The sequence below is a fragment of the Schistocerca americana genome, chromosome 6 (assembly GCF_021461395.2).
Source record: "Schistocerca americana isolate TAMUIC-IGC-003095 chromosome 6, iqSchAmer2.1, whole genome shotgun sequence".
In the NCBI taxonomy this organism is placed as follows: Eukaryota; Metazoa; Arthropoda; class Insecta; order Orthoptera; family Acrididae; genus Schistocerca; species Schistocerca americana.
In genome coordinates, this window is record NC_060124.1 from 185,913,442 (window position 1) to 185,938,858 (window position 25,417).

General features: G+C 39.4%; 1 protein-coding gene across 1 annotated transcript in view; it reads left to right on the plus strand.

Moving 5' to 3' along the window:
* Window positions 1–25,417, plus strand: part of LOC124619312 (glycosylphosphatidylinositol anchor attachment 1 protein) — an 82,331-nt gene that overhangs the window by 52,979 nt on the left and 3,935 nt on the right. Inside the window, exons 10-11 of the mRNA XM_047145620.1 lie at window positions 2,276–2,472; window positions 2,593–2,757. Of these exons, the coding sequence (XP_047001576.1) occupies window positions 2,276–2,472; window positions 2,593–2,757 (362 nt within the window). The remainder of the gene's footprint in view (window positions 1–2,275; window positions 2,473–2,592; window positions 2,758–25,417) is intronic.

Consider the following 25,417-nt stretch of genomic DNA (forward strand, 5'->3'; position numbering starts at 1 on the left):
TAGATAAAAAATCAGTAGTATCGTATCTCAGTGAGGAAACTGAAACTTTCAGCATAAGGCAGGAGCATTTAGAGGAACTGTGGCTGAAGTTTAAAAGAATAGTTGACCATGCACTGGATAAATATGTATCCAGTAGAACATTCAATAATGGGAAGGAACCTCCATGGTATTCAGTCACTGTACAGAGACTTTTAAAGAAACAGAGGTAACAGCATAACAGGTGTGAAACTAAGCAGAGGGCTGTAGATAGAGAGATGCTGAATGAAACATGTTTGGCTATCAAGAGAGCAATGGGTGATGCCTGCAATGACTACCATAGCAGAATACTATAAAATGGTCTTTCACAGAATCCAAAGAAATCCTGATCATATGTAAAGGCTGTTAGTGGCACCAAAGTTAGTATCCAGTCCCCAGCGAACGAGGCAGGAACAGAAATTGAGGGTAGCAAAGCAAAAACTGAAATGCTTAACTCCACTTTCAAATGTTACTTTAAACTGGGGCAATTCTCCTGGGTTGTCCTTCTTAATCCTTGTACCCCTGAAATGATGAATGAAAGAAGTATTAGTGTCAGTTATGTTGAGAAACTGCTGAAGTCACTAAAACAGCTGAAACTGCTAACATTGTACAATACTCCATGGCCTGACGGAATACCTATCACATTCTATACTGAATTTGTGGCTGAGTTAGCCCCTGTTTTAACTGTAGTCTATTGTAGATCCCTCGAACAAAAAACTGTGCCCAGTTCTTGGGGAAAAGCATGGATCACACCTGTCTACAAAAAGGATAGTAGAAATGATCCACAAAGCTACCCTCCAATATCCTTTGTTGCAGAATCTTAGAACATATTCTGAGCTCGGACATAATGAGGTATCTTTAACAAAATGACATCCTCAATGCCAGCCAGCATGGATTCCAGAAATATCAACCATGTGAAACCCAACTTGGACTTTTCTCACACAACAAACTGAAAACTTTGTAGCAAGGCAATCAGGTTGAGACAGTATTGCTTGATTTCTGGAAAGTATTTGACTCAGTACCTCAGCTACACTTAATTTTAATAGTGTGATCACATGGAATACCAAGTGAAATTTGTGATTGGAGTGAGGACATTTTGGTAGGGAGGACACAACATGTTATCTTGGATGGAGAGTAATTGTCAGATGTAGAAGTAATTTGTGTGTGCCCCTGGGAAGTGCGTTGGAACTCCTGCTGTTTATGTTGTATATTAATGACCTTACAGATTAATATTAATTGTAACCTCAGACTTTTATGCAGATGATGCAGTTATTTGTAATGAAGTACTATCTGAAAGAGTTTGCATTAATATTCAGTCAGATCTTGATAAGATTTCAAAGTGGTGCAGAGATTGGCAACTTACCCTCAATGTTCAGAAATGTAAAATTGTGCACTTCACAAAACAAAAAAACATAGTGTCCTATGACTATAACATCAATAAGTCACTGCTGGAATCAGCCAACTAATACAAATACCCAGGTGTATCTCCTTGTAGGGATATGAAATGGAATGATAACATTGGTTCAGTCATGGGTAAAGTAGGTGGTGGACTTCAGTTTATTGGTAGAATACTGGGGAAGTGCAATCAGTCTACAAAGGAGATTGCTTACAGATCACTTGTGCACCCATCCTAGAATTGCTCAAGTGTGTGGGACCTGTAACTGGGGATACTGAACATGCATAGAGAAGGACAGCATGAATAGTCACAGGCTTGTTTAATCAATAGAAGAGTGTCACAGAAATATTGATGGAACTGAACTGGCAGACTCTTGAAGCCAGACATAAACTACCCCTAGAAAGTCTATTATCAAAGTTTCATGAACCGGCTTTAAATGGTGACTCTTAGTAATATACTACAGTTCGCTACATATTGCTCACATAGGGATCATGAGGATAAGATTGGAATAACTACTGCATGCCCAGAGGCATTCAAATAATCATTATTCCTGTGCACCATACATGAATGGAATGGGAAGAAACACTAATAACTGGTACAATGGGACATACCCTCTGTGATGCTCCTCACAGTGGTTTGCAGAGTATAAATGTAGATGTGGATGCTACCACTACAACCCACTATTACAACTGAACAACGTCATTTTTAATCCAGTGCAGTTCTAGTGACACTTTGTCAGTAACTTTCTAATTTAAATTTCTTTGCATGTAAGGGAATAAAACATTTTTTAAATGGTTTTCAACATATATTAATTAAGGTAGACAGTTACTTGACAGCATCTTCTTCTTTTTTTTCCTCTTACAGGTGGACCATGAATTAATTGTAATTCCAGTAGGAGTTGTCTTCCTTGTTGCACATGTCTTTGGCACTGCTGCCCTATTTGCAGCAGACGCATACAGTGTGGTAGGGAGAGAGCTTATTGGGTTGTCAACAGATCTGTCTGTTTTCGCAGGCTACTTATGTTATAGTCTTGTACTGTTACCTTTGCCTGCCTTTGACAGGTGAGCATAACACTGTTGAAAGTGACTTGACTTTTGTACGTATTGCTTGGTTTCTAGTACCTGATTAATTCTACAACTGAATTAATATTGGATATTTCCTTTTGACCTCTGGTATTTCAGGGTTGTAGGCCAGCAGTTCAAGAGTTGCTCATTACTGAATATTGCTGCTTTACTAGAGTTGGCCACATTGTTACTTGCTGTTGGAATGCACAACTTCTCACTGTCCTTCATTTTAGCCACACTTTATGTACCTGTGGCACTGTCTGTGAGTCCGACGAAAAAAGGGTGAGTGTTATAGGACTAATGTGTAAGATGTTCCACATAGATATTTGTGCAAAAGTGTGGTTTGTATGTTTCTTACATTGCTTTTGTGAAAAGTTAATATGAAATTCAAACTGCCTCTAGTATTTACGTTCAGCAGTCTTGATCACATCCTTAATACCCAGGTAAGTATCCTTCAAACTAATGTTCTCTTTCTTACTTCTTACTGCAAAACAAATTCGATGCTTTTAAATAGTTATATTTAAACAAAGAAGTTGTTAAGCAAGTAAAGGCAAATAATCTCAGTTCAAGGCTTTTGCATATCAAGAGTTCCCAGCTTACACTGTTCAGTACCATTAGCTTGGGCATGCATCAGCTACCATTGTGTGAGGTGTGAGATAGCTAAACATTGTGAAAGTGTGGTCTTGGCTTTTGTGTCCATGCTGCAGAAACAGTACAAGAATGGGGGGTGGGGGTACCATCTATATGTTAGCAGCATGCCCAAGAAGGGTGGATGAGTGTCGAGGTGAACTGTCATTAGCGGCAACTTCTGGATGACCGTTTACACCTAACTCTGTTTAGCTCGCTCAGTTATGTGTGCCTCTCTTAACCAACTTATATGTACAAAGCTTGTTGTAGAAAGTCTTTAGGGCAAAAATCTTAGCCTCAGTATCTTTTATTGCTTCATCGGACCTATTGGGCAATATATATGTAATGTGTTTATGTTGTTCTCTGGTCCAATTGTGTATTGTTTGTTGTTAAAATAGGGGTTTTGAACAAAAGTCGGTTTTCTGCATTCATTAAGCTCTTGAGCATCTAGAAGGGACACTTTAATCAATTAAAAGGTGGCATAATGGTAAAAGCATCATCAAGCCAATAAAAATTGTGCTAGTAAGGGAGCTGTTAAATGCAAAATTTCTTGAAAAGTATGCTGTGGTTAGTGAACCAAACACAACTCCCAGTTACAGTAAAGGGGTAATCAGTGTAAGGACACAGTGCAACTGAACATCAAAGAGCTACTGTATGGCAGGAGATTTGTGCAGATTAATTTAGAGAAATTATATGGAGAATAACAGGAAGTTCTAAAACAGTACTATCTTTACAAACTATGGAAGGAATAAAGGTAACCTGTTAAACACTAACTGAATAATGATACAGAGGCACATAAACAAGCTTAGACTCATTGCTAAGCTTTTTGATAAAGTCTTTCTTCAAAAATAACTACTGCTGTGTGTGTTGTGGGTGAGTGGCAAAAGAGGGGAGGGGGGGGGGCCTTAGGTGTAACACACTTGTTGTGAAGAAGAAAGGAGGCAAAGATGAAGGGAAATACATCAAATAAGTTAGGTAATCAAGGATAGTAATCGACAACCACTTTTCCAGTTTCCATTCAGAGACCATAAAAGAGACAGAGTGAGAGTACAGTACGATTAGCAAAAGAAGAGGAAATGAAAGGGGGAATATATCTGTGTAATTAGCTCCTACAGCTTCACAAATGGGATCTACATCTACATATATACTCCCTAATTCATGATACAGTACATGGCAGAGGGTAGCCTGTACCATACTAGTCATTTCCTTTCCTGCTCCATTCACAAATAGTGTGAGGGAAAAACTGAGGTATCGTTACACAGTCAATACCACTCAGGGGGCCATCATCATTGAAGACTCTGAAGTTGGCAGCACAAGTGCAGCTGCCGTCCACCAGTGCTTAGTACAGCAACAGGCGCCGTCCAATCCCAAGCTGCACCAGGTCCACGCCTCCTGTGTGGCAGCGCCATCAGGGTGCGAGACTTGAGTGGATAGAGAGATGTTGTCTGCAGCGGCAATTCCAGATAGTCGCCAGCTACTCCCCAGTTACTCTTTGGGGCCCAGACAGTCTAGTCCCTGACAGTACCAGTGGGGTCACTCAGCAGTACAGTGAGGCACATCGCTGTTCAGAATTGATCTCACCTCAGAGACGTCAACTCACAGCTGGGACAGTTAACTTCATGGAACTTCAACATCGGCCGGGTGCAAGAGAACTACTGTATGGAGACTAAAAATTGCACATGTCAACTCCATCAGTAGGCAAAGGACTTCATACTGCATCACATGCAGATCTTCCATGTATTGAGTATTCACACTATATGTATTTCACAGTGATGTTTGTTATTCATTCTGTGTTTGATTTATTCTTCAGTTACTGTGCACCTTCCTGAACAGAACTGTATTTTGTACATGTGTCTACCACTCAGACATATATTGTTTCACCCTATGCTAAGTGCCATGCCAAAAACAACTATCCATATGCCTCCATACGAGAGGAATTTTCTTGATAGTGTTACTCGAAAAGAATGTTGCCTTCCCTTCATCAGGGATTCCCATTTGAGTTCCTGAGGCATTTCCATAACAATTGCATGTTGTTTGAAATTACTGGTAACAAATCTAGCTGCCTGCCTTCAAATTGGTTTGATGTCTTCCTTCGATCCGACCTGGTACAGATCCCAAACACGGAAGCAGTACTCAAGAATAGGTCGCACCAGTGTCCTATATGTCATCTTCTTTATAGGTGAACCGCTCTTTCTTAAAATTTTCCCAATAAACCAAAGTTGACAATTCACCTTCCCTATTACAGTCTTTACATTCTCATTCCATTTCATATTATTTTGCAACATTATGCCCAGATTTTTAATCGACATCAAGTAGCACACTACTAAGGCTGTACTTGAATATTATGGTTTTGTTTTTCCTACTTTCTGCATTAACTTACTTTTCTGCATTTAGATCTAGATTCTATTCATCAAACCATCTAGAAATTTTGTATTCTGAAGTCACTCATTGACAATACATTCTTGTACATCACAGTATCATCTGCAAATAGTCACAGATTGTTGTCCCCCCTATCCATCAGATCATTTATGTTTATAGAGAGTAACAACAGTTCTATTGCACATCCCTGGGGCACTCTGGACAGTACCCTCATCTCTGACAAACACTCATCATTGAGGACAACGTACTGGGTTCTGTTACTTCAGAAGTCTTATAGCCACACACATGTCTGGGATCCTATTCCTATCCTTGAACCTTCAACAACCATCTGCAGTGGGGCACCATGTCAAGTGTTTTTTGGAAGTCTAGGAATATGGAATTTGTATGTTGGCCTTCATCTATAGTTCACAGGACATCATGTGAGAAAAGGGCAAGCTGAGTTTTGCAGGGGCTGTACTTCCCTGCTGAGTCATGGACAGAGGCTTTCCCATCTCAACAAAATTTATTATATTTGATCTGAAAACACGTTCAAGAAAGATAAACTGTTCTCTACAGAACAACAGTAGTGTTGATGTGTTAAGCAATATATGAGCCTTCAAGTTCCTATGACAGCCTAGTGGAGTAGTAGTAGTAGTAGCAGTAGCAGCAGCAGTAATTGTTCTTGTTGTTGTTTTTGTTTTCAGTCCAAAGACTGGTTTGCTGCAGCTTTTCATGACTCTTATCACGTGCAAGCTGCTGCTTCTCCGAATAACTATCACACCTACATCCTTCTGAATCTGCTTACTGTATTCATCTCTTGGTCTCCATCTAGGATTTTTGCCTCCCACGCTTCCCTCCTGCACTAAATTGGTGATTGCTTGATGTCTCAGATTGTGTCTGCCAACTGATCCCTTCTTCTAGTGAGGTTGTGCCACAAATTTCTCTTCTCCTCAATTCTATTCAGTAACTCCTCATTAGTTATGTGATCTATCCACCTGATTTCAGAATTCTTCTGTGGCACCACATTTTAAAAACTTCTTGTCTAAACTGTTTGTCATCCATGTTTCACTTTCATACATGGCTTCACTCCAGACAAACATATTCAGGAAAGAGTTCCTAACATTCAGTTTAACAAATTTCTCATCTTCAGAAATGCTTCTCTTGCCATTGCCAGTCTACATTTTATATCATATCCACTTTGGTCACCATCAATTATTTTGTTGCCCAAATAGCAAAACCTATCTACTACCTTAATGTCTCATTTCCTAATCTAATTCCCTCAGTATTATCTGATTTAATTCAACTACAGTCCATTATCGTAGTCTTGCTTTTGTTGATGTTCATCTTATATCCTCCTTTCAAGGCACTGTCCATTCCGTTCAACTGCATTTTCGTCTTTTACAGTCTCTGACAGAACTACAACATCATCGGCAAACCTCAGGTTTTTTTATTTCTCCTCCCTGAACTTTAATTCCTATTCTAGATTTTTCCTTGATACCTTTACTGCTTGCTGTGTATACAGATTGAATAACATAACAACATTGGTGATAGGCTAAAACATGTCACTCCCTTCCCAAGCATTGCTTCCCTCGCATCCCCCTCTACTTTTATAACTGCCGTCTGGCTTCTATACAAGTTGTAAATCACCTTTCACTCCCTGTATTTTACCCCTGCTCCCTTCAGAATTTGAAAGTGAGTGTTACAGTTGACTTTGTTAAAAGCTTTCTCTAAGTCTACAAATGCTATAAATGTAGATTTGCCTTTCCTTAACCTATCTTCTAAGGTAAGTTTTAGGGTCAATATGCTTCATGTGTTCTTACAATTCTCTGAAATCCGAACTGATCTTCCCTGAGGTCAGCTTCCACCAGTCATTTCATTGTTGTATAAAGAGTCCGTGTTAGTATTTTGCAACCATGGCAGACTAAACTGATAGTTTGGTAATTTGCACACCTGTCAGCAACTGCTTTCTTTGGAATTGGAATTATTACATTCTTCTTGAGTCTGCAGGTATTTTGCGTGGCTTGTATATCTTGCACACCAGATGGAAGAGTTTTGTTACAGCTGGCTCTCCCAAGGCTATCAGTAGTTCTGACTGAATGTCATCTACTCCAGGGGCCATGTTTCAACTTAGGTCTTTCAGTGCTGTGTCGAATTCTTCTTGGACTATCATGTCTCCCATCTCCTCTTCATCTATGTCTTCTTCCATTTCTATTACTGCCTGCAAGTTCATCTCCCCTATATAGACTTTCTATATATTCCTTTCACTTTTCTACTTTCCCTTCTTTGCTTAGTACTGGTTTTTCATCTGAGCACTTGATATTCATACAGCTGCTTCTCTTTCTTCCAAAAGTCTCTTTCGTTTTCCTGTTGGTAGTATCTATTTTTCCCTTAGTGAAATGTGCTTTTAAATCCTCAATCTCATTTTTTAGATATTTGTTTTCCCTTTCACCTGCTTCATCTGCTGCATTTTTGTATTTCTCCTTTCATCAATTAAATTATCCAAGGATTTCTACTAAGCCTTGTCTTTTTTACTATTTTATCCTATGTTGGCTTCACTATTCCATCTCTCAAAGCTATTCTTTCGTCTTCTGTATTTCTTTCCCTTGTTAATGTCAGTAGTTGCCTAGTGCTCCCTCTGAACAATCTGTGATTGTTTCAGCTTATCCAGGTCCCATTTCCTTAATTTCCTACCTTTTTACAATTTCTTCTGTTTTAATGTGCAGCTCATAACCAATAAATTGTGGTCAGAGTATGCATGTGCCCCAGGAAATGTCATACAATTTAAATCTGGTTCCAAAATCTCTGTCTTATAATTATGTAACCAGTATGAAACCTTTCAGTGCTTTCAGGCGTCTTTCATGTGTATCATGTTCTTCCATAATTCTTAAACTAGGTGTTGGCAATGATTAAATTATGAACTGTGAAAAATTCTACTAGGTGGCTTCCTCTTGCTATCCTTTTCCCCAATCCATGTTCATCTACTTCTTTTTGTTCTCTTTCTTTTCCTATTATCAAATTCCAGTCCCCCCTCAGTATTAAATTTTCATCTGCCTTAATTATCTGAATAATTTTCTTTATCTCATCATACATTTCTTCAATCTCATCATCATTTGTGGAGCTAATTGGTATATAAGCTTGTAGTACTATGGTAGAGTGATGTTCGCCTGCTTTATTTCTTCATTGATAGTCCTCAGTGTCGACGTACTCCATTGTTATACTGTAAGTCATTTCTTTTCTGTACTGACTCCTTGAGCAGCCTACAAGCTATCGACCAGTGCTACCCCCACCATCCTTTGATAGATTATCATCCAGGAGTTCATCTATGCCCTGGAACGGTTCAGTCTTTCCGTGGAGTTTGTGTGGACCTCGGGCCACGTCAGAATCCCGGGAAATGAACTAGCTGATAGGCTGGCCACAAGGTTTTTCAGCTTTGGGAGACGTAATGGCATAATCTCAGTATGCACAACAATCAGCGTGCCCTTAAGGAGACTGCAAAAGTGTGGAAGACCTCCATGCGGACCTCTCACTGGGACTCTGTGGTTCTTTGCTGGCTCCACATTGGCCATACGTGGCTAACACATGGCTACCTCCTCTGTTGCGAGGACCCACCTCATTGTCACTGTGGCTCACAAATGACTGTTGTCCACTCTTGTGGGACTGCCCACTTTCAGCTGCTCTGCGGCGGACTTTTAACCTTCCCAGCAACCTACCTTCGGTGTTGGGTGACAAAGCCTCAACAACATATTTAGTTTTATGCTTTATTCGTGAGGCGGGTTTTTATTGTACCATCTAAGGGTGGGCATTTAGCCTTCTCTATGAGGTCGCCGCCCTCCCTCCATTTCAGCTCTGTCGCAATTTCTTTGCATTTGTTAGTCTTGGCGGTCATCTTTTCCCTACATGTGTTCATCTCATCTCGTCTTTGTGGGGCTCTTTTATTACTGTGATCAGCCAGCTCAGACCATATGCTCTATGGTTTTAATGCCTTCTTCCACTTTCCCTTGTGGTGTATGTTGTCCCCGTTTTTTGTTCATTCCATTTGTCTTCTTTTCAAGTGTGGTGTTAGTTGTTTTTGTACCTTGAGCCTTACTTGCATCAGGAAAAAGGGACTGACGATCCTGTAGTTTGGTCCCTTGATACCCCAAACCAACTAACCCTTGTTATACTGGCTGAAAAATGGGGGGGGTGGAAGCTCAACGCTGACTACTGTAAATGATATAGCTGACAGTTGCACAATTGCATTTCACTGTTCTTTACTTTCATTATTCACAACCCCCCAATATTACACAGTTATATGGCCAATTAACTATTGGTAAATTTCGATAAGCCTCATTAATAGGTTGCAGGCAAGGAGCAGCATACTGGTAAAGTAGTTTGCTGTTGAACATCAATGAGCAGTAAAAACCTAACCACACAGTTCACAGTTCTTGCAGAAAATAAGATACATGGACACTATTTCTCAAATAAATTGAACAGACATTGTTCTAACACATGGCCTATTTGTGTTACACAAATTCCACTGTTAATAAGTTGATGCATTGTCATTACTTGAAACAGTACATAATTCCCCTCTGAAAACCAGCTGCAGACTGACTGTGTAGAGACCAAAAATCCATCCTTTATATATCCTCACAATAATAGGCACTGATACTATACATTGTTCGATGTTTAATTTGCAGAAATTACAATTAAAACACAACTCACTCAATTAAGTAAATACATCGAAAAATTCCTTCTTTTTAACAGTTTCTTCTACCACAAGGGTTAAGCCGAATTATTTGTTTAAATTCTGAAATTAACAGGTATATTACACAAACAATGCTTTTGACAAATTTGATAACTGTTTTGGAATTAATTAAGGGCTAGCTTTACTAATATCTTTTTGAATAGAGCCAGATAACTACTTCAAGAACCCTAGTAGTTCCTCTTCCAAATTTTTATATTATTACTGAATTTATATTTGTTTGTAAGTCAAGAATAGAATTTAAGTCATGAAATAATTACTGATTTCACCCTATAACAAAAGATACTAACTAGGAATTGTCAAAATAATTTAGGAAGTTAATTACATACACTAAACCAGACCTGATGCTGTATTCCTTAAGACTTAGGGCCAACCTTTCTCTTTTACGGAAATGCAGATTATACTCATGTATGTTAATGGTAATTAGGCAAAACTGAAAATGAAATGAATTTAAGAAGGCAGATGACAAAACGAGAGGAAGTAGAGAGATCTTGGTTTGCATCGTCACAGTAGGTGTGAACTTCGTGCCTTTGTTGGTTACGATAATGCATTAACTATATTAACTATGCTATTCATAGTAGCTTACCCAGATCATCTTCATTCATTCATTCATTTCATTGTTGCCCTTATGGACAGTGTTTGAACTCGAAAATCACATGATGACACAATTTTCACTTCTTTCCTTTCTTCCTCTTCTCTTCCCAAAATCTCTTCATCCTTTGGCTGTGCTCCTGTTTCCTTTGCTCTGTCCATAATGTTCCTTTCTTCTTTCTCTCCTTTACAATAAATTTTGCACTCCTAACTTTGTTTCTGAAGTATTTCCTGTCTCCTATCATTTGCCTGTTGATCCCTATCTGCCTTAAGTCTTCGTCTATTTCATGATACCAATTTGTTTTCTTGCTTGAGCTGTTTACTACATCAAACATTTTCTTTGTAAGTCGGTTGTTGTCCATTCTCTGTATGTGCCCATAGAAAGTTAATCTGCGTTTTCTGATCGCGTCTGTTAGTCTGTCAGTGTGCTGGTACAGCTCTTTGGTAGGTCGCTTCATCCATATGCCATCTCTGTGAATTGGTCCAAATATTTTTCTGAGAATTTTGCGTTCTATTTTTTCTGTGTCTATGATGCCTGATGCTCCAATTGTGGTTGTTTCTGACACGTACAATGCTTCTGGTAATACAACTGTTTTGTAGTGCCTAAGTTTGGCCTGCCTCGATATGCTTTTCTTATTATAATGTGACCATGTGAGTTTGTATGCCTTCTGGAGTTTCTTCATTCGTTCCATGTTAGCCGCCTTGTTTGATCCTCCCATTTGTATGTACTCCCCTAAATACTTAAATTTTTCGACTCTTTCTACGGATCCATATACCGTATGCATGGTGTGTACATTGTTGGTCTGTCGTTCCATATATTGTGTCTTCTCGTAAGATACCTGCAGACCTGTTTTGGCAGCTATTTCATGCAAGCATTCCAGTGCTTCCTTTGCCTCCTGTGTATTATTGCTGAGTATGGCTATATCATCTGCAAATGCCAGACATTTTATGATTGTTTTGGTTTCACGTGTTCTTCCCAGCTGTATTCCTTTAACTTGTTCCTCCCACTGCTTGATAATTTTGTCTAACACCATGTTGAACAGGATTGGTGAGAGCCCGTCTCCTTGTCGGACACCTGTGTGTATGTGGAAGGGTTCCGAAATTTCTCCCATGAACTTAATCTTGGAGGTAGTGTCTGTAAGCGTCTGTTGTATAAGTGCCCTGGTTTTTCTGTCGATACCATATTCTTCCAGTACGTCAAAGAGTGTCTGTCTGTCTATGGAATCATATGCTTTTTTAAAGTCCACAAAGGTAACTACAGTGTTTCTTGCCTGTCTGACTTTCAAAAGTGTTCTCAAGTTCCAGATCTGTTCGATGCATGATCTCCCTTTTCTGAAGCCTGCCTGGTATTCCCCAATTTGCAGATCTGCTTGTGGTTCTAGTCTGTTTAATAGCACCTTAGAGAAAATTTTGTATGTAACTGGTACTAGCGAAATGCCTCTGTAATTGTTTGGATCTGACTTATCACCCTTTTTATGTAACGGATGGATCAATGCACATTTCCATTCCTCTGGCACTTTCTCTGTGATCCAAATTTCGGAGATAATCTTATGGATTTTTTTGGTGATGTTTTCATCTTGGAGTTTCCAGATCTCGGCGATAATACCATCTTCTCCGGCAGCTCTGTTATTTTTCATTTGTTTTATGATTTCCTCTATCTCTTCTATTGTGGGTGGATCAGAATCGGCATTAGATGTGGTCTTTTGGAATGTTAATTTTCCTGTAGGTTTTTTGCAATTAAGAAGTTTATCAAAGTAATGTTTGAGAATTTTACAGTTTTCTTTTGTGTTTGTTTCCAGGGATCCATCTGTTCTTCGGAAGCAGAGGCTAGGGGGTTGATAGCCCTTAATATTTTCTTTGAAAGTTCTGTAAAAATTTCTTGTGTTATTTCTTTTGAAATCTTCCTCAATTTCTTTTAGTCTGTTATTGTCATATGCTCGTTTTTCCCTTCTGATTTCCTTCGATGCTAGTTTCATAACTTCGTGAAATTCTTTCCATGTTTCTGAATTTCTGTAGCTACTGAACTTGTCCCATGCTTGCTTTCTTCTCTCAATGGCTTCATCACACTTTGCGTTCCAACACCTATGTTTGCGTTTTCTAGGTGGTTGTCCCCAGCACATAGTCTTCTGAACTGCCTTCGCCAGATCTGTCCATGTGTCTATTGAGTGCCTATTAATTTCTTCAACGATTTTATCCCTGTTTATCTTCAAGTATTCCGGATCAGGTTTGACTATTTTGTTTTGCGCTGTCTGTTTCAGTCCTGGGATTGGCCTAATCTTAACTTGTAGCAAATAATGATCAGACTCGAAGACTCCTTTACGTGTTCTGACATTTAGAATTTCCCGCGAATTTTTCTTGGATATGGCCACATGATCAATCTGAAATTCTCCCCACACTGTGTTGGGTGCTTTCCATGTTGTAAGTTTTCGTCTTGGTTTTTGAAATTGTGTTGACATGATTTTGAGGTTAAAGTTTTGACAATATTTTATGAGGTGTTCCCCATTTATGTTCGTGCGAATATGTGCTGAGTATGGGCCTGTTATTTCTCTGAATTTTCTCTCCTTACCAAGCTGCGCATTGAAATCACCCATTACAATTTTCACATGTCTTTCTGGTACGTTGTTAGTTACTTCCTCTATGTCTTCCCAGAAGTCTTCAATTTCTTGTGGCTTCTTTCTGTTATGGTCATTTGTAGGTGCATGTGCGTTGATAATTGTGTATGCTTTATTACCTGATTTGAAGGACAGTGTCGAGATACGTTCTGATATTGAATTGAAGTCTATGATGTTATCCATGACTGATTCGTGTACTGCAAACCCTGTACCAAACAATAATGGTGTTCCTCTTCTGACAGCAGGTTTACCTTTGTAAATCCTGTAATGTTCTGTGTCGAAATGGTTTTCATCTACGAAGCGCGTCTCTTGGATGGCAAGAATTTTGATGTGAAATTTATCTAGCATGTTTGTCAGTTGTTTTAGTTTTCCAAGTTTGAACAGAGTGTTTGCATTGAGAGTGCCAAGGTAGTGCTTGCGAAGAGGTTTTGAGAAGCTCCGACTCTTCTCCTCATGATGTTCCTGGTCCCCCAGAATCCGATGACCAGGAAAGTCCAGTCCGTTGACTGGGGCCTGGGGTAGCGGTTTTCTTTCCATTTGTTCCATCATGATTACTTCAAGTTGAAGTTGGTTGTGGTGACCTTCAACAAGATCACGGTAATTGCAGACTTGATTGTTGAGATCAAGCCATATTTCACTGCCGCACCAACTAGGTAAACAGACGCAGACCACTAGTCGCTGGATACCAGAACAGACACTAATGGATTTCTTGATGTTGTGTGTTTGGTCCGCGAGAGCTATTTTATTTCGCTCAAGTCCGCCGGATCATCTTATTAATTATCAAACCCACTCTTGCATTATCCCTGTATGACTTTGTATTTATAACCCTGTATTCACCTGGCCAGAAGTCCCATTTCTCCTGCCACTGAACTTCACTAATTCCCACTACATCTAACTCCAAGCTATCCATTTCCCTTTTTAAATTTTCTAATCTACCTGCCCAATTAAGGACTCTAATGTTCCATGCTTCGATCCATAGAACAATAGTTTCGTTTGTCCTGATGCTCCCAAGTAGCCCTGCCCAGAGATGAGGGGACTGTTTTACCTGAGAGGATGCCATCACGATTTAACCGTATAGTAGAGCAGCACACTCTCGGGAAAATTTGCGGCTGTAGTTTCACTCTGCTTTCAGCTGATTGCAATACCGGCACAGCGAGGCTGGTTCAGTCGGTGTTACGAGACCAGATCAGTCAATCGTCCCGACTGTTGCCCTTGCAACTATTGAAAGGTTGCTGCCCCTCTTCAGGAACCACACGTTTGTCTGGTCTCTCAACTAATACCCCTCCGTTACAGTTGCACCTGCAGTACAGCTACCTGTGTCACTGAGGCGTGCAAGCTACCACACCCATGGCAAGGTCCACAGTTATTGGGGCGATAGTGTGTTCAAACGATGAGGGTTTAGCTTCACCATTTACTACGTTCTGACAGTTGCTGATAATTTTTACATAAAAATTTCTAGATTATCTAATGCAATCACAGCTGAAATGAGATTCAGTCAATATTGATCTAAAACCCAGAAATATTGAGTATGTATAGGCTAAAAACTTATGTGAACTGAGACCAAGAAAAGTTGGCAAATGATATTCTTGTTCCCATGTTGTAATACAATTAGGACTAGCAGTGGAATTGTTTGGTAGCCATACGAAACCTCTTGCTTCTGTGACTGATAGAACTGTGGGGAACCGGGCTGCTTGTAGGTGTCCATTCTCATCGGTCACATGGCATACTCTATGTCTCCTCAGAACTTCACTGCCCACTGCATATTTGTTAATGCTTTTGGTGAGCCTCAGCTTAGAAGTTCGTTGGACACTGTAGGCACTGGCATAATGGCAGGCATGGAGCAGCACAGCCACATGGTGTGCTCTTCACACTGACTGGGCCACACAACTGGTAAGTGTCATCACATTCAGGGCAGCAGTATCACTTGTGCTTGCTGCCACAATCTGGACAGAACTTTTGCATCTTAGAATTGCAAGAATTTTTAGGCAACAAAGTGTTAGAGGAACTTTATGAGCTGCTGACAGTTGAAACCAGTAGTGTACTAAGCATTATTTATGTAGGTCGGTACTTATGTTGAGGTGAATGTGTCACTAGTTATTGTTGTAACTAACCTATTGTATACCAACCTATCTGCATCCCCCTCAGAGTCGGAGGAGGAAACACTACACTGTTTACGAGTCAAGCTGCGGCCTGAGCTGTGTGTGATTGTTTGCTCCAGTTCGCATCGAGACAGAAATGTGATCTGTTTTCACATTGGTAACATCCTTTGTTCATTGTATCAAATGATGTGTTTTATAGTTAGTTACTTGCATCTTCCTAGATCATTTGCATGCTTCATTGGTGTGGAATGAGTCAGTTTACAGGATATGTATACATGATTAGTGTTAACATTAATGAATATGTCATCATTTTATTCCTACTCATGCATCTACACTTAAAACCAGTAGCTGGTGCCAGAGGTCTCTGTTATGAACATTTTATGTCGTGATTCACAAATGCGGTGTAAATGAATCAAACGAATCAGTGTGTCCTTAAATATTTAGTGTTGTGGTATTCAATAATTAATATCACTGTTGTGTTTTATTTTCTTTGGATTTTAAAGCTGAATTAGTTAAAGTGAAGTACATTGGCAGGAGATACGCTGTTCGTCAGTGTAATTAGCCTGATTAAATTGTAAATCTAAAATTATGAAGTACATTTCATAATAATTCTTCAGCTGCTGAGGTTTATTCCTGTGGACTTTGAGGGGTATTTGTAGCTGCAGAATATCAGTTTGAGAATATTCTTAAAACAATAGTTATCAAAATGACACAAATAGGACAGTGGTTATCACTGCGCTGTGTAGTACTTCGAACTTAGGCATTAAGAGGCTACAGTAGGGCCGAGTGAATGACACACAACCATTGTGCGTGAAAGTGGCCTCAGTTGCCTGAGACTGCAGTCGTGTGTGTAGTTGCGTTTGCGCGCGCGCGTGTGTGTGTGTGTGTGTGTGTGTGTGTGTGTGTCTATTTTTGACGAAGGCCTTACTGGCCAAGAGCTTTATTTGTGACAGTGTTTTTGTTGTGCCTCTCTGCGACTCAGCATCTCTGCTATATGGTGAGTAGCAACTTTCCTTCTCATAATATTGTTACATTCCATCCTGGATTTTTCATCGTTTGACTTTATCCTTATGTCCTATTTTCTTGTACTGTTGTCAGACTCTTTAATGTGTCGAAAGTGTGTATATGTTTCATTTTGAGGTATATACATAGGCATGTTCAGAAGGTAAGTGTACTAGATTTTTTTGCTACCCACTGTAAAGATGGCAGGTTGAATTGCAGACAGGGATAATGAAAAGACAGATATACATTAGCTTTCAGCCAAACCCTTCTTCAGAAATGGAAACACACACTTGTTCCGACCCCAGTTGCCAGAGATGTTGGTTATGTGTGAGTGTGAGATGTGCTTATTTGTGTGAATGAATGTGTGTGAAAAGATGATAGTAACTGAGCGAATGGCATACAATGAGGTGAAAAATTATGCAGGTCGATGCAGCCATCAACATTTGTGGCCAAGACACTTTTTGCCAAAGGTGACATGTCTGTACAGGTGTAGACCAGCAGTGGAAGCACAGATACACACTCTTGTGAATATTGTTGTAAAACAAGCACTACCTTCCCTCTTGTACAAAGCAAATCGGTCAAGCTGTGTGGTGAGGACACAAAAATCATAATACACCACAGCAAAGAATATTACAAAGTGCAACATCCAGCATGTTAGAACACCCATCACTGCTAACATAAAAAAAAACCAGTGAAGTGAGAGTCAAAAGCCATCAGACCATCCTGCACTCCGCATCCACAAAGGAAATGGGGTACAAAGTCTCTCATAGGGAACCAACAAGTTTGTCCTCTGAACACTCGACTGCCATATGTCTGCACTCTTGGCAGCAAGAAATAGTCAGATGTACAAACACTTCACCAATAAAATGGCACCCGTACTGTAGTGAAAATCGAACAAGTTCTGGATGAGTTTCGAAGAACTGTAGATCCTTAACAAAGGGCAGATCAGTCTAATGCCCATGTACTAAGGAGCTGTAGCCTCCCCTAAAGGATGACTACAGCAGGAAGAGGGCTAAAGGCAACGTGGCCATGTACATCACTGTCAAATACTATGCCTTCTCTCTCCTCCTCAACACCAACTTGTGTACAGTTACTGCAATATAGTACAGTATAGTGCAGTGCGATACAGTACTGCAATACAATACTGTACAGTTACTACGCTAGTGTGTGTACTGTACAGGCCAACACTGTGCCCTCTATAAATGCTCTGTAATGAATGCATAGTTCAGGAGGCTCTCAGGGATCTTATTGCACATCTCCTCATACCATTCGTCTTCTGTTGGGATTTCAAAACACGTAATTTTTCTATAGGGGTCTACCACAATCTGTCCCCAAAGTCGAGCTATTGAGAACATCATTTGTTGAGATTGTGCCTCATGAGCTTTGGGTAGAGCACACATTTCAGCACTGCTACACGATCATTCTCTGCTGTAGATCTGTAGATTCGCTCTCCTGCACTTGCCGACATTGCGTGGTGGGCAGTGGGCAGCCATTATCATTCCAGTGGCCACTTTCCCATCTGGATACATATGAAAAACCAAAGACAGTCTAAAATAAAGTCACCAAAGTGGATGCTGCACTAGTATTTAAGTGCTGGTGCCTTAAGGAGGTGTGTAAAGAGGTGAGAATAAAGTGGATTATTTCGAGGTGTGTGGTTCATGGATACTTTCACTAGTAGCAATTAATGCATATTAAGTTCTTACCTCCACAGTCTCTGGCTATGATTAACAGTGTAACAATCTAAATTATATCTAAAAACAAAGATGATGAGACTTACCAAACAAAAGTGCTGGCAGGTCGATAGACACACAAACAAACACAAACATACACACAAAATTCAAGCTTTCGCAACAAACAGTTGCTTCATCAGGAAAGAGGGAAGGAGAGGGAAAGACGAAAGGATGTGGGTTTTAAGGGAGAGGGTAAGGAGTCATTCCAATCCCGGGAGCGGAAAGACTTACCTTAGGGGGGAAAAAGGACAAGTATACACTCGCACACACACACACACACACACACACACACACATATATCCATCCGCACAATGTCTGCTTGTGTCTGTGTAAGTGCGGATGGATATATATGTGTGTGTGTGTGTGTGTGTGTGTGTGTGTGTGTGTGTGCGCGAGTGTATACCTGTCCTTTTTTCCCCCTAAGGTAAGTCTTTCCGCTCCCGGGATTGGAATGACTCCTTACCCTCTCCCTTCAAACCCACATCCTTTCGTCTTTCCCTCTCCTTCCCTCTTTCCTGATGAAGCAACCGTTTGTTGCGAAAGCTTGAATTTTGTGTGTATGTTTGTGTTTGTTTGTGTGTCTATCGACCTGCCAGTGCTTTTGTTAGGTAAGTCTCATCATCTTTGTTTTTAGATATATTTTTCCTACGTGGAATGTTTCCCTGTATTATATTCATAACAATCTAAATTGATTGATATATTGACGTTCCTTTGAACGGTGTGATATTTACCTTCTCTTTCTCAAAGAAGAAGATGCAGTGTCGAGCTCCATGATATGGATTGCGGTATAATACAGTCCTAAATAGAGCTGTCCTGTCTTACGAAGTTTGCAGGCTACAGTGTATCCATGTATCATTTTCAGGAAGAAGCTATTTAGAAATGAAAGATTCTGCCTCCCTTTCCAGAAGATAAATTGCAAAAGCTTTTACACAAAAATATATTTTGTCTGAGACACACACAATACATCCACCCAGAATCACGAACGGGAAGAGACCGATTGTTGAAGGGTGAAAAATTTGATATCAGCTTAAGGAAACACTAGAATACATATATATGTTCATCTTTCTTTTCCTTCATTTCTTGTTTTGGTGCGGGCATGTTTATATTGCATTTTTTCCCCTCAAAGTATTCTGATATTTATTAAATGACATAAACTTTACGGCTAAACCAAAATAAGATCTGTCACAACTGCTCCCCTACTGTATACTGGCATTGTCTATTATTACTGGATGACAGTATACAGTAGTAGTGCATTTTACAAACGTATGTAGCATAAATTATCAAATTTCGTACGGAAGTATCACTTAAACTACTTTTTGGCCCGGTTGGAGATCAAATTCCTTTATTTGTGGCCAAGTTTATATCTTATTTATCCCCTGCATGTGTCAGCGTTATTTATATTACAATTAATTTACATGGAATTTACAAAACTTTAAAGTTTCAGTTTCTGAGAGATCATGACGCAACAAAGAGCATGTTTAAATTAGTCTCTCGCTGCGTGTGAGCCTGGCAGTACCAACAGTGCAACTATGGAGAACAGTTAAGCCTCAGATCTATAACTCGGTAGGCAATGATCAATTCCACATCGTTATGGTGTCTGGAGGGTAGCTCCGTAGGATAAGTGCACATTTACGTGTGTTTGCTTAAAAAGTTTGATGCCACAGTGGAGAAGCTATAAAGTTCCAACCATGGTTATATAGGCATGTCATCCATCACATATTTCAGTGTCTGAAAGGCCATCCCGTATCATCTACATCACTATGAGAGCTCACAATATTCTGTGTAAGTCCATTAATTACTTGTTTTAATTCCTCCTTCGTAGTAAAGCTGGGCGTCCAGTGCTACTACAGAGGGTACTTAGAAGGTTTTTTGTCATTGTAGGCACACACAAATTTGATCACTACTTCACATGAGTTTTATTTCTCATTCAACACTCACTAAACATATGATAGGTGGACGGTTTTTCTTGAAGTACCTTTCATTTCACACATGTTAAGACACCTTTTTTATATATAGTTTTCTTTACATGTCTTTGTACAAGTGCATAAAATTTTACATGACTTACATTAAGAAATGAAAACATGACATAAATGTGCTCTTATAACTACACATAAATGTCTTTAATATTAGCTGACGTGTGAGGTCTAATACATTTCCCTTATATACAAGTTTGCACATAAATCTGTCACATCACTTCTGATGTTTGCATGTTGTCATGGTCTTCAGTACAGAGACTAGTTTGATACAGCTCTCTATGTTACCCTATCCTGTGCAAGCTTCATCTCCGAGTAAATACTGCAGCCTACATCCTTCCAAATCTGCTTAGTGTATTCATCTCTCGGTCTCCCTCTACGATTTTTACCCTCCACGCTTCCCTCCAATACTAAATTGGTGATCCCTTGATACCTCAGAACATGTCCTACCAACAGATCCCGTCTTCTAGTCAAGTTGCACCACAAATTCCTCTTCTCCCCAATTCTATTCAGTACCTCCTCATTAGTTATGTGACCTACCCATCTAATCTTCAGCGATATTTTGTGCTTGTAAATTAATCACTGAATTTTCAACAGTGGTTTTATCTGCTGCATCCATTTCTATCCTTGTGATTTACTAATTACAAAATTTTGAAATGAATATCCCTTTCTTAAAAACTGTGAGAAATTCTTCATTTGTGTGGCCATAGTTTCCGTAGTTGCTTTATAATTCATGAAGGTATTTTTGATCTGTCATTGCAACTAGAAATTGCATGATTTCTTCACCAGATGTGTTTCACTTTATTTAGGTAAAGCATCATCATTGGTCTGTAATTAAGTTTATTTACATTTTGATTTGCTTTCTAGATCAAAAAACAGTTAATTAAGAATAGGTTGGTTTATACTAACAGTGATTTTTCGGCTGATTTCTCGCTCACATCGGGAAATGTCGCCTGCTTGCACATTGTTGTTTTGCTGTGTTAGACACTGATAATTTTTAGATGTTCTGCAGCACTATGCATTTCTCACAAAACACTTTTATGCACACCACTGTATTCTGTTTGTTTTTGTACTTCAAGTATGTATTGCTGTTTGTGTTTTGTAGTGTTGCCAACATAAACTTTTCATTACTTTGTCTGTGACCTGCAAATATTCTCTTTTAATTTAGATTATTGTATGTAAGTAATTCTATTTAAGTGTGTTTTTGTGTATTTATGTAATGTGTATGAGTAGAGAAGGGATAGTGATGGAGTGCAGGGGGGGAAGACCATGATGAATGGACATGAGACACAAGTATATAGCAGTGTGATGGAGTGTGAGTTAGAGGAGAAGGTGAGGAGTGAGAAGCGACATAAAGCTCTGAGTGAGGGGGGGGAAGGCTCTTTTCTTTTACACGTGATTTCATCAATTATTCTTTTCCAGTACTTATCTGGTCATTGAGCAACTGTTTATGTTGTGTTAATTCCTTCTTGTATGTGGAAATTTTCATGCAAAGGAAGGAGGTGTCTGTCTTTACTGATTTTTATTATATTCATATTGTTTTCAATATTGCATGGTCTATGGTGTTGTTCTTTTAGATGAACCCCAAATGTTGGATGATTTTACCGTATTTGAATGCTCTGATGTGTTCTTTATATCTTGTGTCAAATGTCCTGCCAGTCATTCCAGTGTATATCTTTTCACAATCTCTGCAACTGAGCTGATAGATACCACATTGTTGGTATCTGTCTGATTTTGATTTTAGTTTTGGGATGTGCTTTTGTATGCAATTGTTTTTTTTTCTTTTTTTGCAAGAAATGTTTATGCCTTATTTTTTTTAATATGTTTCCTATTTTATGAGTGAATTTGTTGTGGTAGGTCATTTATTCCCTTTTTTGTTGTAGTGCGAGTTGTACGAGTTAGTGTGGTTTGGTTTGTTTTCTTCATTATTTGTCTCTTTATTTTTTATTCAGTTTGTTGACCTTTGTTTCTTTGAGTCCATTTTTTAATGTTGTTTGTTTTATAATGACTAACTCTTTCTGGTAATTAGAAGTGTTTAGGGGGATCCTGTTCAGCCTGTTTAACGTGCATCTGATTGCTGCTTGTTTGTGGTTCTGTGGGTGGTTTGAAGTGTCATTTAAGATAATGTCACTTGTTGTGGGTTTTCTATATATGTCGATCGTGTGTCTATTATTATCTTTTCTTATGGTTATGTCTAAAAAGTTGATTGTGTTTTATTGTTCTTCTTCTATTGTGAAGTTCATGTTTTTGTGTACTGTTTTTATGTCGTTGGGTAGTTGCTGTATTCTGTTTTTAGGTTCTTCTACCATTCATATAGGAGGGACCTTGTTTCCTCATCGAAGATATTATAAGATAACATGGGTATCCCCATATCATATTACAGAAAATCAAATTGACCACATCATAATATCCAGGAAGTTCAGAAGGAGCCTGGAAGATGTGCGGAATAGAAGAGGAGCAGATGCAAATAGCAACCACCATCTTATTACTGCCAGTTTCCGAATGAAGATTGTGACTTCCAGAAAGAAATTCAAGCCAAGGAATAGAAGATTCGATGTAGGTAAACTGAAAGATCCACAGATAGCTGAGGGGTTCCAGCTGGAACTCTGGAATAGATTCCAGGCACTGGAACTGGAGATGGATGAGGATAAGGACATGGATGAAATGTGGACAGACGTTAAGAATACTTTTGTGCAAGTGAGTGAGAGACACCTTGGCTTTAAAAATCACCTGCGGAGAGATTGGATGTACGAACATACCTGGAGGAAAATCACCCATAGAAAGGAGGCCAAGGGAAAAGTAAATCATAGCTGGACCAGGCAACAAAAAGCACAGGCACAAGCTGATTATAGAGCTGCAGATAAGGAAGTGAAAAGGAGTGTGAGAAGAGACCACAGCAGATGAATAGATGGACAGGTTGATAGAGCAGAACAGGCAGCGCGAGGGGGGATGTGAAAGAATCTGATATCACTAAGATGCTCTCAAAGTAAAGCTTCCAGAGGAACCGACCAGTAAGGAATAAGAAAGGGGAGATACTAACTACACATGAAGAACAATCATGTAGGTGGAAGGAACACTTTAAAGAAGTTCTAAATAGAGACCTCAGTGAGGAGGTAGAAGAACAAGAACCAACGGTAAACAATGATACTAGTCCCAGCATTGGTGTAAATGCACCACACCCACGAAAGCAGAAATTCAGGTAGCACTGAAGCAGATCACGAAAGGGAAGGCACCAGGACCAGATAATATAACATCTGAGATGCTGAAAACAGACTTGGACACCACTGTACATCCTCTTTGAGAAGATATGGAGAGAGGAGAAACTGCCAACAGATTGAATATGAGGTATTATCATGAAAATACCCAAAAAAAAGGAGATGTTACTAACTGCAACAACTGACAGGGCATTACCCTATTGTCAGTACCGCGTAAGGTACTTTCGAGGATCATTTTAAACCATATTAAGGATTCTGTGGAAGCACAACGGAGGAGAGAGCAGGCGGGTTTTAGAAAACATCGAAGCTCTGTGGGCCTTATCAATACTCTCAGAATTATTCTGCAACAAAGTGCAGAGTGGTAGCACCTTCATTGACTTTGAAAAGGCTTTCGACTCTATCAATCAAAGAGTGGGATACTCTTGCAAAATATGGCATTCCAACAAAGATTATTAACATCATCAAGGAAATGTATGAAGACTATGAATGCCAAGTACTACATAATGGAGAACTAACAGAGCCTTTCCAAGTTAATTTCCAAGTTAATTCGGGAGTACGACAAGGGTGTATTCTTTTGCCAACTCTATTTCTTTTGGTGTTGGACCATGTGATGAAGAGAGTGATGGGGGGACAGAAGACAGGTGTACAATGGGGGATGCGGGATAGGCTCGATGATGTAGATTTCGCAGATGACATTTGCTTAATGGTACAATGATATCAAGACATCAAAGAGAAACTGGCCAGGTTACAGAGAGAGGCATAAGTTGCAAGCCTCGAGATAAATGTTCGCAAAACCAAAGAAATGCAGATAAATTTGACCATCATGAATAGGCTGGCCATTAATGGAGAAGATGTAGAACAGGTCCAATCTTTCCTCTATCTTGGAAGTATAGTCACAACTACAGAAGGCGCTGAGGAGGACTTCCGTAATCGCATCCACAAAGCAAATGGTGCATTTGTACAACTGTACCTTGTCTGGAGAAATAGGAACATCTCAAAGAAGACCAAAATCCGGCTTTTCAATAGCAGTGTGAAGGCTGTTCTGTTGTATGGTTGTGAAACTTGGACGGTGACTAACCACATCAAAAACCAGCTCCAAGTTTTTATCAATCTGTCTCTGGCATATTTTAAATGTGAGATGGCCAGATATAATGACAAATGAAGATCTTTTGAGGGTGACAAATCAGCAACCAATCAATATACAAATCAAAGAAAGAAAGAAAGAAAGTGGAACTGGATTGGGCATACATTGAGGAAACCAGATGGAGCTATTGAAAGGATGGCTTTGGATTGGCACCCTCAAGGAGTTTGAAAACGTGGTCATCCCAGACAGGCATGGAAAAGGACAATCGAGAGAGAAGCTGCAGAGGATGGGAAAACCTGGAATGAAGTGAAGAGACTTGCTAGGAATTTCGTCACGGCCCTATGTTCCAAAGGGAATGACAGGAACTAAGCAAAGCATGCATGTTATGTCATCCATGTATCTGTACCAGTAGATGACATTGTAGCTTTTATTTGTTATTGTGTCTTCAAATATTAGTTTTTCTATGTGATTCATGAAAATGTTGGCTAATGTGTTTCTGACATAGGTGAACCCATGGGTAAACCTCCTCCTTGTATGTAGTATTCTTGATTGAGTTCAAGGTAATTTTGTTGTGTTATTAACTGTAGTAATTTTATGGTTTCATCCGTGTGTTCATGAGGTAGCTGGTTGTGTGTTTGCAGGTTTTCTTCAATTATTTTTATGGATCCACTAACAGGAATGCAACTGTACATGCTTTCTACATCAAAGGAGAGCAATGTTGCTGTGTCAGGGATTTTAGTGTATATTATATGTTCTACCAGTTGAGAGGTATTTCTGATTGTTCTATCCTTTTCTAATTTATAATACTGGTTGAGCTGTGACTGCATTTGTTTTGCTAGTAGGTTTGTAGGAGCTGCTCTGAAATTTACTGTTGGATGGGCTGGATAATTTTCTTTATGGACCTTGGGTT